We start from the raw sequence: 13,702 nt of genomic DNA on the forward strand, positions 1-13,702 counted from the left end.
ACACAAATGGCCAATAAACACATGAAAAGATACTCAGTATCCTTAGTCATTAGGGAAATGCAAATCAAAACCATGATGAGATACCACTTCACACCCATAGGGTGATAATTATTTAAAATGACAGACAGTAACAAACATTGGCAAGGATGTAGGGAAACTAGCATCCTCACACTTTGCTGGTGGGATTGAGTGCAGTCATTTTTGAATGCAGTTTGACAGTTCCCCAAAATGTTAAAGGTAGATCTACCATATGATGCAGAAACTCTACTCCTTGGCACATACCTAAGAGAACTGAAAACATAGGTCTATACAAAAACTTACACACATATATTCATAGCAACATTACTCCTAATACTCAAAAGGTGAAAATAATCCAAATTCCCATGAAATGCTGAATGCATAACCAAAAGGTGGTATGTTATACAATGGAATATTATTCGGCGATAAAAAGAAATGAAGTATTGATGAATGCTACAACATGGATGAACCTTGTAAACATTATCCTAAGTGAAAGAATTCAATGACTAAATGCCACATATTGTATGATTCCATTTATATTAAATGTGCAGAATAGGCAAATTTATAGAGACAAAAAGTAGATTAGTGGTTGGCAGGGACTTGGGGGGGGGCGGGGAATGGGGAGTGACAGCCAATGGATATGGGGTTTCTTTTTAGAGTGATGAAAATATTCTGGAACTAGATAGTGGTTATGGTTGCACAACTCTGTGAGTACACTAAAAACCACTAAACTATACATTTTGAAAGTGTGAGTTTAATGGCAAGTGAATTATATCTCAAAAAAGCTATTGTAGAAAACAAAGCATAGTTATGAATACACTGTATATGCTTTAAAACAATAATTTCCAATATTAGTTTTTACTTTATAGTTTATAATTCCAGACTAACTTAATTTTTAGATATTTGTGGGTCCACAGATCATGTAGAAGATAAGAATGAAGCCTCACTAGTAGTAACTATTAATACGTGAAGGGAAGGCCAAATGGAAATGTTGCAAATCAAAATTTTTAAATAAATGGTGTTTTAATTCTTCCAAATACATACTGAAGTTACAAGGCATTGTTAATTGTGAAGTTAAATTTGCTAGAGTGATTTAAATGAATAAAAAATGACTAATAATTATCTCAATCCACTTATCCCACCGATCAATGTTTCATTCTTTCCTCTGCACCAACAGACTTGTTCATTTTTAAACAAATGGGTACCTTTTAAAATGCTTGAAATACTATTTTACTAAGTAGGTTAAATATTCCCCTGAAATCTAATATATGATGTTTACTTGCCTAGCAAGCCCTTCTTTAAAAGATAATTGTACCTAACAATTTTATATTGCTTTACAGTTTATAAAGCACTTTATATATATTTTATTCCTCAAAATAAAACCCTGGGCCCAACCTTGACTCTTCCCCTCTCCCTGTCGCATTCAGTCAGCTAGTTACAAAGTTCTGTCCAATTTAACCCTCAAATATCTCTCCAAGCTGCTGACCTCTCCCCATCCTCACTGCACCATCCCAGTCCAAGTCCCCAACATGTCTATCCTAGATTCTGCAGTGGTCCCTGATTGCACTTTCCCTCTTGTGCCAACTCAAGCCATTTTTATAAGCAAGCATTATTTTTTATACAAATCTGATCATGTCACTCCCTTCTGAAAATTCACCATATTGTTCCTGTCACTCTGAAGATAAACCCCAAATCTCCAGAATGGTTTCCTAGGTGCTACACCTACATATTCTGGCATCTGGATGCTCTCTCCAGCCTCAGTGGACACCACTGTCTCCCTGACTCTCTGGACTAGTCACACTGGATCTCCTTTAGTCCTGCAGAATGCTGCATGCCTCAGGGACTTTGCATCTGTAATTCCCTCTGCCTGGAATGTCTTTCCATTTATTTCTGGCTTATTCTTTTTCATCATTCAGGTCTCAGCTTAAATGTCACCTTCTCAGGGAAGCCTTCCCATCATCTTATTTCAGGCTGTGAACCTTGCTATATTTCTTCTCAATGAACTTCCTCTTTTAGCACTCATCAAAATGGTAATTAATGCTTTTTATTAATGTTAAAAGATAACAACATTCTTTCCCTCTCCCACTATTGCTCTGTAGTGGGCTCCTTCTCATCTCTAGATCCAAGCTTAACTGTCACTTTTCAAGTGGGTGCAACTGTATGAAGAAGGCGTATCTCCCCACTCCCATATTCTTTTATTTACTAATTATTTCCTTCTTGTTTTCTTCTCTAGAATGTAACCATCATAAAAGCATACGTGACTTGTTGTGTTCATTGCTGGATTCCCAGAGTCTAGAACAGTGTCTGCAGCATGTTAGGTGCTCTGTGAACATGTGTTAAATGAATAAATGAATGAACCCTATGAGTCAGGCAGGGCGCAGATACTGATAGTTTTATAGATGGAGAAATGGAGTTTAGAGACATGCAGTAAAGTGTGACTTCACTTCTGTCATTAGTAAATGGCAATGCCAGAAGTAGAACCCAGATGGTCTTACTTCCAATCCTATGTCCTTAATTCAGGTGAAATTCGGGCTCCTGGCTCTATTTAAATAATTTGAGAGTCATCACTTTTTTGCCTGACACCCGACTAGACATATGATGCTTCATTGGAGAAGGTGTAATGAGTGATCAGATTAGCCTGGAGCTATTTTATTCCATGGGATAGTGTTAGAGTTGGGTTTTTTGTGTTTTTTGTAAGGGGGGTGGGGAAGGGGAGGTGAGGGTTGGTTTTGGTTTGTTTTTTCTTTTTTTTTTTTAAGATGGGACCAGTTTACAGATTAATCCTCAGGCATATAATCAGGCTTTCAGAAGTTAAGTATGTTATGATTGACAACTTATTTTATTTGTTAGTGACCTCCCTTCATTATGCATTTAATTCATAAGGCCAAAACATTACACATAAATTGGCATGAATGAGAAGACAGAAAACAAAAGTCTTCTCACCAAGCATCTCTTATATGAAAAGAGGCCTTAAGAAGGGGGGTAAAGCCAGGGCAGCAATGTATTTTTCATGCTGTGTCCAGCAAGAATGTCTTGTCGAAGGGCCATGTGAGGGCTAAATGCTACTCAGGTTCTGCTTGCCAAGTCCCTGGAACAGAGTTGCCATGCCCTGGAACAGAGTTGGGTCAGACCAAAAGAAAGATTCATCTGCGAGGGAGCACTTTTCCTTAATTCAGGTAAAGGTGCCCATGTGGTTCAGGGGCCCTGAGTATAAGCCCCACATCTCAGGGCTCTGGCTTGCCCCGCTGCATGATTGGAAACCCCATCAAGAAAGGAACTGGGGGGATGAACGCAGATCAAATCCTGAATGGGAGCATGGGCCCAGGCTCTTTCAAACTCCAGAGTGCATCTGACTTAGAACTCCTGATAAGTCAGAAAACAGTACTCTGAGAAGCTAGAGTACTGCCCCCAATCCTGTTCACAGCAGTTCACATTCCAGTATGAGAACAGATAGGTGAACATTCCTGAGGTTGGTTATACCTAAAATTGGCTAATCTATTTTCTTCTACATTCGTATTTACATTCCACGTCTACTGGGTTCGTGAATAACTAAATATCGTTACTGCAACCTCAGGTAGGTGACTTGTGTCAGGAGTTCATTCTCTACCTGGGAAATGTTCATTTTAAAATATTTACACAGGCCTGACACTTCTTGAACGTGTGTTGCAATGTAGGCAGTTCTCACAGAAAAGAATTCTCGGCAAAGCTTTGCTTGCTGTACCCACTTCTCTTGTTGAGGGGCCACCTTGGGAAACCGCATCCGTGTTTATGCACCACTGTAGTTCTGCATCTTCCTGTTAGAGAGGTTGTGCAGGTGAGGCTGAAGGGAGCATTGCAGAAACATCTGGGCTTGGCTTTGCCACTGGGTGGTGATGAAATTGCTGACGAGTTATTAACCTTCTGAGTGTCAGTTTCTTCAATAAAATGAGGATTCTGGCATTTGTTTGACTTACCTATCAGATGGGTTGCAAGGATCAAATGCAAGATGTATAAGAAAAATCCTTGGACATGACCAAGTTCTACACTAGGTGTAATAATAGTTGCAACAGAAGCAAACTTCTTGGAAATTATGTCTTTTTTCCACTTTAGACCAAATTGTTTATCTTTATGTTGTGAATCATCCCCACATGGAGTCCACTGTGGAGATATTTAAATTTGAGGAACAACACCGTTCTTTGGTACACCTGAAAACTATAAAACACGAACTTCTCAAAAGGTATGGAGTTGAAGTATTTAATTTGCGCCTCTGCTGTGTGCTTTGTTTTCTTTAGTTCACAGCCTTTGTTAAACTTTTGTTTTGAAGCTTTTTCTTCTAAAGCTTTCTAAAGGTTCTCATGGTGACACTGCCCAGCACCTCACTAGAAATTGCTGTATTCGGTATTGAATATCTTTATATTCTCCAACTTTTGGAAAGCATTTTAACCCTATAAAGTTGCTCTAATTCCATCCTCCATAACACAACAGCGCAGAACCTGCTATTGGGCTCTTTAAACACCCACACCCTTTAGTTGTCCTGGTAGGTTGTATTCTGAAAGCCATACCCATTGGGTGTTATAACCAGCCTCCAGAAGGACCATTCCTTTGTTCAATCAAAGTTTTACAGTAACATTTGAAAAAAGGCCTGTAGGCCTATATAAAAATTCACATTTATTAAGTATTGACTATGTGCCAGGCACTGTGCCAAAATCCCTAATTCCCTTTCACTCTCACAACTGCCTTTAGTAATAGGCATGAGTAAACAGAGACTTAGAGCAGTTTGGGGTAAGTTACTTACCCAAATTACATAATTTGTAAGTGGTAGAACTAGGGTGTAAACCTTGACCCATCTGAATTCAAAGCTGGGCTCTTAATCACTGTGGTGAACAGCTTTGAGAAAAATTGTAAGTTTTTTACTGGCTAGGTTGCCTGTTTCAAGCCTGTAACGAACAGTGAAGAATCTTTTATAAAACGGATTCAACGCTGAAAGACTGGTTCTAAAACAGTAGAGGTTAATCTTTCCATGAGGTAGAAGAGTAGGGAAAGAAAAGGAAGGAAGTTCATCTTCTCTCCTTTGCTCTCTTTTTCAACAACACATTTGAATTTCTCCCCATAGAATTTAGGGGCAACAAGAGGAGAGGCAGAAGAAGTAAGAGAACTTGAAGTTGTTGACTTTTCCCATGATGCACTGTGCTGGGTTCTGAGGCTCAGTGGGGACCAGGACTGCCACTGCTGGGTGACTGAGAAACTGTGGACAAGTCACTTAACCTGTGCTTCAGTTTTCCTCAGCAAAATGGGGTTTCCCTCAAAGGCCTGACTTACCTACCTGGTGATTGTGAGGGTCAAATGCAATAACATCTCCTTGTGGGAAGAGTGCCTCAGAAAGCACAGCCTGAGGGAAAACTCAAGACACAACTCCTTTGTTAGGGAGTGCCAGCCCAGGATGCAGAAGTCAGAGACCAGCCTGAGGCAGGGAAAGCGGAGTGTTATGGGTTGAATTGTGTCTCCTCAAAATGATATGTTGACATTTTAACCCCTGATACCCCAGAACATGACCTTATGTGGAAATAGGATCCTTACAGATGTAATTAGTTAAGATGAGGCTGTATTAGAGCTGAGTGCGCCCTTAATCCAATATGATTGATGTCCTTATAAGAAGACAGACGGACACACGGGGAGAATGCGTGTGAAGATGGAAAGTGAGATTGGAGTGATGCGTCTACAAGCCAAGGAATGCCTGAGGCTACCAGAAGCTAGAAGAGGCAAGGAAGGATCCACCAGTAGAACCTGCAGAGGGAGCATGGCTCTGTCAACAATTTGGTTGCAGACTTCTGGCCTCCAGAACTATGAGACAGTAAATGTGTGTTGTCTTAAGCCACCCAGTTTGTGGTACTTTGTTACAGCAGCACCAGGAAACTCATATGGGAGAGAGTCTATAGCAAATGCATTGTTAAGCCAGCTACTGCTAAGTGCAACTGACTGCTTGAAACCATGGGATTGCCCTCCAGTAAGCAACATAAACCTCATTTCAAGACAATCTGGCCAAGATAAGAAAGGAAGAGGAGTTTATCCACCCCCGCCCCCCATCTCTCAGTAGTCAGAGGTTTGCCTCAAGGGGTGTTAATTCCTGCACATACCTTTTTACCCATGTGCAAGGCAAGTCTGGTGATATCCTGTGCTTTGAATTTGACACGGAAGCCTGGAAATGGGAGTAAGAGGCCTATAACAGACATGAGGTAAGGCGCTATAAGGGTACACTGTGGAAAGTCTGTCAGATCCTATGCAGAGCTGGTTGAAATAGTGCCAGCTGGAATAGGGCAGGCGTGGCTTTGAGGATCTAAAGAGGACCTTGAGAGGTACCCTGATAAACACATACCCAAGCATTTCAAAGGGTAGAACAAAGTGCTATGGAACAAATTATGAGGGAATTTCACTTAATCTATGGTGATAATACTTTTTGGAAGAAGGACTGCGTAAGCTGAGACCTAAAAGACAAGTAGCCCAATAACACTGGGAGAGTCATTGTACAACAAAACCTCAAAGTATTTCCTGATTCATCCAAATTTTTCTTTCCTAAATTTAATGTAAACTTGTATGGATATAACTGAATCACTTTGCTGTACACCTGTAACTAACACATCATTGTTAACTATACTCCAATATAAAATAAAATTTTTTTTAAAATCATAAATGCCATTAGAAAGGGTGACACATTAACTTTATTGACAATATTGTGTATTTTACAAAGTTGCTGAGTAAAGAAGCTTCACACACACACACACACACACAGGTTCAATCTTTTTTTTTTTTTTTACATTTTTTTCTAGTCATCATCTCTTTTTTTCTTTTCCAAAATAGAAATGATTTTGTTTTAATTGTTGTGAGAATGAGACTTGGTTCATTTAAAAATTTCAATGGTATTGAAGAACATAAATAAGAATAACACTCATAATCCCACCTATGCAGAGAAAATATAAAGGTCAGGATGAACTGGGTCTTGCTACAATAATAGAAAAGAAAAACCCTAGCATCTTTAATGGCTCAAACCCACAAAGTTTTGTCTTGTTTTCATACTCATGCTACATATCCAATGTAGGTGATTCAGGGAGTCAGTTTTATGGTGTCCTCATTTAGAACCTTAAGAGAGGACCACACTCTCATTTATCAGAAAAGTTGCCGGTTACTGTGGAAGAGTGAGTGAAGCATGGTGGATCTTGGACTGCCTCTTAAAGTCTCCCATCTCGGAAGCTACATACATTACTTCATTTTTTTTTTAACTCTTTTTTTTTAACATCTTCATTGGAGTATAATTGCTTTACAATGGTGTGTTAGTTTCTGCTTTATAACAAAGTGAATCAGCTATACATATACGTATATCCCCAGATCTCCTCCCTCTTGCGTCTCCCTCTCACCCCTCTAGGAGGACACAAAGCACCGAGCTGATCTGCCTGATCAGCTCTTTATCGACAACCTGATCATGAGGTGGACAGATCAGAGCTTAAAGATTTTTTTCAAAATTAGGGGAATATGGTGGAGCTGCATATTAACAACAGTGGGAAATTACCCAATTTTGGGTTCGTTGTGTTTGATGATTCTGAGCCTGTTCAGAAGGTGCTTAGCAACAGGCCCATCATGTTCAGAGGTGAGGTCCATCTGAATGTGGAAGAAAAGAAGACTCGAGCCGCCCAGGAAGGGGACCGCCGAGATAACCACCTGCAGGGACCTGGAGGCCCTTGAGGTGGGCTGGGTGGTGGGATGAGAAGCCCACCCTGCGGAGGCATGGTGCAGAAACCAGGATTTGCAGTGGGAAGGGGCAGTGCTCCAAGGCAGTGAATTGCTCTTCACCTATCTTCAGGCAGCAGTACAAACCCTAGCTCCCACAAAACGGTAAATTTCTTCAGCCAACCTTTGGTATCTTGGAATCTGATCCTAGTCTATCATAAACTGCTTAAGTTTGTAAAATTTTACTTTTTGTGTTAATGGTGTGTGCTCCTTAGCCCCCCCCCATTTTAGTCCTTCACTTCCAATTTTGTGGAATGATATTTTAGGGAAAATGGATTTTTAAAGAAGAAAAAACAAAAGACTGCATTTCCCTGCTTTACTTGCATATACAGACTGGATTTTTTTTAACAGTTTCCCCAAAGGAATGTTTCTTCCTTATTACTGACATTTGGTATGTTTCATTCATTGGAATATTTCTTACTTATTTTCTACATGTTTCAAAATCCTGGGAGAATTACAGGATTTGATAAACATTTTGAAGGCAGGAAAAACCCAAATTGTCTCTTCTTTGAGAGTCAGGACTACCTTCTGGTGCAGAAAAATTGCCGCTGGAAAAATTGACAATTTAGATTCTCTCTGGTATGGTTAAAAACTGAATAAAAGGTGTTAGTGGGGTTTTTCTTTGGATACGCGATCACCAAACAGTTCCAAAACTTACTGTTTTTACCACTGAAATTTAAATTGTGAGATAGGTTTTAAATGTCTAGAATGCAACTGATAAGCTTTTCTTGAACTGTTAGACTTTTTTTTGAAGTAGAGTTTTTTCATGTTTAATTTGTATTTGTAAAAAAAAGAAAACAAAAAAAATTTTAAAAATCTGAATAACATAAAACCAGAGCAAAACTGTTGTGCCTTCTATTTATCTTTGATTCCAGTCTTGGCAATTGTTTAAAGAAAAATAATAATAATTTAAAAAAACCTAGATTTGTTCTATCAGGTTCAGAGTGTGTTGGGAATTATAGAATCCCTCTTTCACCTGTAAAAAACAAAAACAAAAACAGTCGCAAGTCAACAGATATAGATTTGAGGTTTATTTGTATACTTGTCTGTTTTTGCTGATTTCTGTGGAAGGGAGGAGTGAGAAAATAACAAATGGCTAAAAGAAAATCCATCAGGGCAATGAAAAGTCATGTACTTTCTGTGGAATCCTTTAATCCATACTAGTTCATGTATACTTTTTCAAACTGATGAATTTATTGGTCTTTGAGATTTAGTGATTTTAAATAGCCCATGTTTTTTTTTCTTTTCCTCTCTCTGTCTCTTTCTTTTTTTTTTTCTTTTTCATTTTAGTGTGAATGACATTGTGGTTCTCGGAGCAGAACAGTTCTATGCCACCAGAGACCACTATTTTACCAACTTCTTCTTGGTACTATTAGAGATGGTCATGGATCTTCGCTGGACTTACATTCTTTTCTACAGTCCAAGAGAGGTTAAAGTGGTGGCCAAAGGATTTATTTCTGCCAATGGGATCACCATCTCACCAGACAAGAAGTAAGCTCTTTTATAAATTCCAACCCTTTACCCTTGACATTTTCATGGGTTCCTTCCCTGAAGAAGTGCTTACTTCCTGAGGCTTAAGTAGTCAATACATGTGTGGAGGGATCCAGCGTGGCCAGGGTTCACAATAAATGTGTGATCTTAAGCCAAACATGCCCTCTTGCACTTTAGGGTCCCCCAACAAAATGAGGGATTTTGACTCAAGGATATGAGGTCCTTGTTCCAGACTCTTATGTGACTAGAAAAGAGTATAAATGCAGGATACCTCTGCCCCTTATGAAGCTAGAAGGTCTTTAATCACTTATACTAAGTTCAGTTACCCAAAAGTTCTTATTGGAGAGGGAGACCCAACTTAGATTGGGCATTGGGATTGTATAAGTTTCAGACTTACTGTTATACTACAACAGAATTTTCTATGAGAAGACATTATTTTATGCAGCATAAAATTTTATGAGAAACTCTTTTAAAGTGTTTTTAAAATGGAAGGTTATTTAAAAAGAAGAGTACCATGAATATTAAATGTAAAGGTGACATAATAAATAGAGATGATCCCTGTGGAAAACTACACTAAGTATTCTTCCTCTTTTTAAAAATAATTGTGACTGAGTTTCATGATCATCTGCTACTTCTTTTCAAGCACGAGTTTCTGGAAGTATAGGCTCTATTGGACTTATGAGAGGTCCACTTACCTCCATTCAATGTAAAGAATAAAGTGTGATTCATAACTGATGAGACTGAGCCTATATGTCAGCTAGAAACACAATTCCATTACCTTATGGTCATATCTCGTATTCAACGCTTACTTAAAGCACTTCAAGAGTATTAAAAATACCAGTCCATTATCTTTTACTGTAGTTTAGAACGGCACTGTAGTGGCACTTTGAGCTATTGTGAATTTGTATGCTTCTTCTCCAAAATAAAAGTTAGTACCATCTCTCATTACTACTTGCTTAAATGTAAATGTTACTTACTTCAAAGGTATATCTATGTAGCTGATGTACTGGATAAGAACATTCATGTAATGAAAAAACATGACAACTGGGATTTAACTCAACTTAAGGTAAAAGTACCCTGTCTTCCCACACAACGTGTTCTATTACATTAGTTCCCAAGCTTGACCTGGGAATGCGCTCCCTGAATGAAGGAAACGAGACTGTTTTAGAAGAATGTTGGTGAGATTATGCTTGCACTTCTAAAATTCAGTAGCAAAAATCTAATTTCAGGAGCCAGAAGGAGCTGGTGGGAGGGAGGAGGTAGGGAAGAAAGTCAAAACAATGTCTTCACTACTTCCTCTTTGTTGGAAGGTAATCCAGTTGGACACCTTAGTGGATAACTTAACTGTTGATCCTGACACGGGAGATATTTTGGCAGGATGCCATCCTAATGCCATCAAGCTGCTGATGTATAATACTGAGGATCCTCCAGGGTCAGAAGTAAGTTCTTATACTTCTCTACGCTCATGGGAAAAGCGGCAAGAACAATCAATTTGTTGAGGTGACTTGGGAGAACTTAGCAGGTCATATGTGATGTTCCAGAACTGAACAAATTCTGCATATGGGAAGAGTAAAGATTTGGGGCAGGATGGGGAGATACAGCCCATTAACCCCTTCAAGTCACCTGGTGACTGTTTAACATCAGTGCTAAACAGCATATCCCATCCTTGCAAAGGCTGTACTTGCTATTGGGAATCATGGGAAAATATGAGCTTGATTATTCAAATTGACCCAGATTCCCATATCATAGTTCCAATCAGGATGCAGGCTCTGAGCAGGCCCTAAAGTTAGGCAAAGGGAGAGTCATATATGGAAACATCTTTCATACTGCCCAACAGGAAGCTCCCATGAAAGGGTTTAAACGACTGTAGTCTCATAACAAAATTAGATTTTGCCCGCAGGTTCTATTATATATGATAGTGTTGAAGAATGTCTCATTTTATAGATGTTCTTTTAAATCTCTTCTAAAATAATATCATATGCCATTGAATTTTATATGGCATTAGAAATAAAGCATTGCAATTTCTATAGCATTGAGCTTAAGAATAAAAAAATCTCTAGTGAATTTAAATACAGATATAAATTCTTGGCACACATACTAGGAGAGATTTTTTCACAAAAATTTACTGAGCACTTATAATGTACTAGTCTTTATTCTAATGCTTAGAAAATAATCAGAAAACAAAACATACAAAGATCCCTGCTGTTAGGGAGGGAGAAAGACAATGAACAATAAGCATAAGAAATAAGTAAATTAGATAGTAAGTTTGCAAGTGGTAAGTTCTATGGGAAGAAAAAGCATAACAGTAAAAGGGATCAGGATTACTGTGAACAGAGGGATGGCAGGTCTTATTAAATATGGAGACTAGGCTATGACTCATTGAGAAGGTAAAGTTTGAACAAAGAGGAGAATGTTTGAATCTAGGTTTGGGGAGTTGGGAAATTGAGACTCAAATCCCACCCTGGTAATTGGCCCAGTGGGTAAAGTAGAACATACAGTTATTCTGCTTCCAATATTGCTATTCTTTAGTCTAAAAAAATTGTTTTAAAAAGATTTGTTTCTTTTATTAACATATTAGTCACAACTTTTTTTGTTTTGTTTTTGGCTCTGCCACATGGCTTGTGGGATCTTAGTTCCCTGACCAGGGATTGAACCCGTGCCCTCGCCAGTGAAAGCCCGGAGTCCTAACCACTGGACTGCCAGAGAATTCCCTAGTCAACATTTTCTTGACAAAAACCAACAACAACCAAAAACAAACAAACAAAACACCCCAAAACATCAAAAAATATAAAAAGAAACAAAAGTCCAGCCTGAGACTAGAACCTGAAGAATTGTTACCCTAAGCTACCCTGGCCTCAGATATATGCCCCCCAAAGTGATACACATAACTTTTCTACAAATGCCCAACAACATCTGCTTTAAGAGAATGAAAATACGATCCACAGAATGATAAGAAAATTGTTTAGACTCTTTTTCTTGTCTCCATTTTCAAGTTTAATCATTTGTTTATTTTAGATAAGACTTCTTTCTTCATAATTACTGACACCCTTTATTTTTGGTGGAGGCTAATGTTTTCTACATGAGTTCCAGCTTGAGTATTTCCATGTAACAAACCTGAGATAAAGTTGTAGGATCTTTCTCAAGATAAAACAAAAACAAAAAACCCTAAATTCTATTTTAATAAGAGATGTTGATATAGACTCATGACTCATGAAATCCTAATCCTCAATTAAATCCTAATTTAATTCACGTCATGCCCTATTTGAGTGAACTTCATCCAGGCTATTTGGAAACCTGAGCACTTATGTATTTACTGATTAGCAAACTAAACTGTGTAAATCCTGTGGATCAATAACAGTACTAGGCAGTGATATGTCAGATTGAATTCCAAAGTAAGCATTCTTTATGCTTCCTTGAGGGAGGGGTCCAGCTGTGAAAACTACCATCTACTGGTTCTGGGTTGGGTTGGCTGGCTAACTGGCTGTCCCTTCATTTTCTTGTCCCATGTTTCCCTCCTCATCCTGAATGCCCAGTCAAAGGCAAGAACCTTTCCACAGAGGGAGCAACACTGTTCACTGAAGATTAGATAAGAGCATTCACAGTTCTTACCTCTCTCTATAGAGAAGTCTGAACTATCAAAATTGTGTAAACCATCTGCTGAGGAATTTGGCTAATGTGAGATCACTAGTCCACTTGACTGACTAGATATCGTTAGGACACTGATACTTTCATCAGAAGAAGAAAAAGAAAAGATTGAAGATGTATGGATTTTAGCTTATTGATTTCTGAGAAACATATTACTCCTGGAGTATTTGGGAAGGAAAACATCTCTGATGGCTGTTTGTTCATAGTCTACTAATGAATGATCTTTCTTGACAGGTACTTCGCATCCAGAATGCTTTGTCTGAGAAGCCCAGGATAAGCACTGAGTATGCCAACAATGGCTCAGTGCTTCAGGGCAGCTCTGTGGCTTCTGTGTACCAGGGGAAGCTTCTCATAGGCACCGTATTTCACAAAGCTCTGTACTGTGTGCTCTAGAGTCCAGATATTCCAAAAAGTCTACATATTTGGTAAAAGTAAACCCTTAATTATATAATGACTGGAACTGTAAGTAAATGACAATAAAAATAACTAAATAATAAATTTTTATTGGACACACCAATAAAAATGTGTCCGACTTTTCTCATGGATAGAAGTAAAGAAGCAGAGAGATTATGTAATATCCACCTAATTGCAAGTCAAGATAGTGACAGTCCAACAAGAAACTAAACCTCTTTAATTCTTTTTATCTACCACCCCCAATATTCTTTCTACAATAAGATGAGTGAGCTGTGGTAAGTGAGGTGTCCAGCTCACCTACGACTCCTTGGTAACTGTGTGGCAAAATTAACCTCCTGCAACTGTGATGTTCTGAGCCTCCTGCAGTCCAGACCAG

General features: G+C 38.6%; 1 protein-coding gene across 1 annotated transcript in view; it reads left to right on the forward strand.

Annotated features, from left to right (window-relative positions):
* Nucleotides 1-13,435, forward strand: part of LOC137229048 (serum paraoxonase/lactonase 3-like) — a 33,125-nt gene extending 19,690 nt beyond the window's left edge. The window contains exons 5-9 of the mRNA XM_067746373.1: nt 4,108-4,234; nt 9,067-9,267; nt 10,252-10,333; nt 10,578-10,706; nt 13,147-13,435. Coding sequence (XP_067602474.1) covers nt 4,108-4,234; nt 9,067-9,267; nt 10,252-10,333; nt 10,578-10,706; nt 13,147-13,305 — 698 coding nt within the window. The 3' untranslated portion in view covers nt 13,306-13,435. The remainder of the gene's footprint in view (nt 1-4,107; nt 4,235-9,066; nt 9,268-10,251; nt 10,334-10,577; nt 10,707-13,146) is intronic.
* The last annotated feature ends 267 nt before the right edge of the window (nt 13,436-13,702 follow it).

The sequence above is a fragment of the Pseudorca crassidens genome, chromosome 8 (genome assembly GCF_039906515.1).
Source record: "Pseudorca crassidens isolate mPseCra1 chromosome 8, mPseCra1.hap1, whole genome shotgun sequence".
NCBI classification, from domain to species: Eukaryota; Metazoa; Chordata; class Mammalia; order Artiodactyla; family Delphinidae; genus Pseudorca; species Pseudorca crassidens.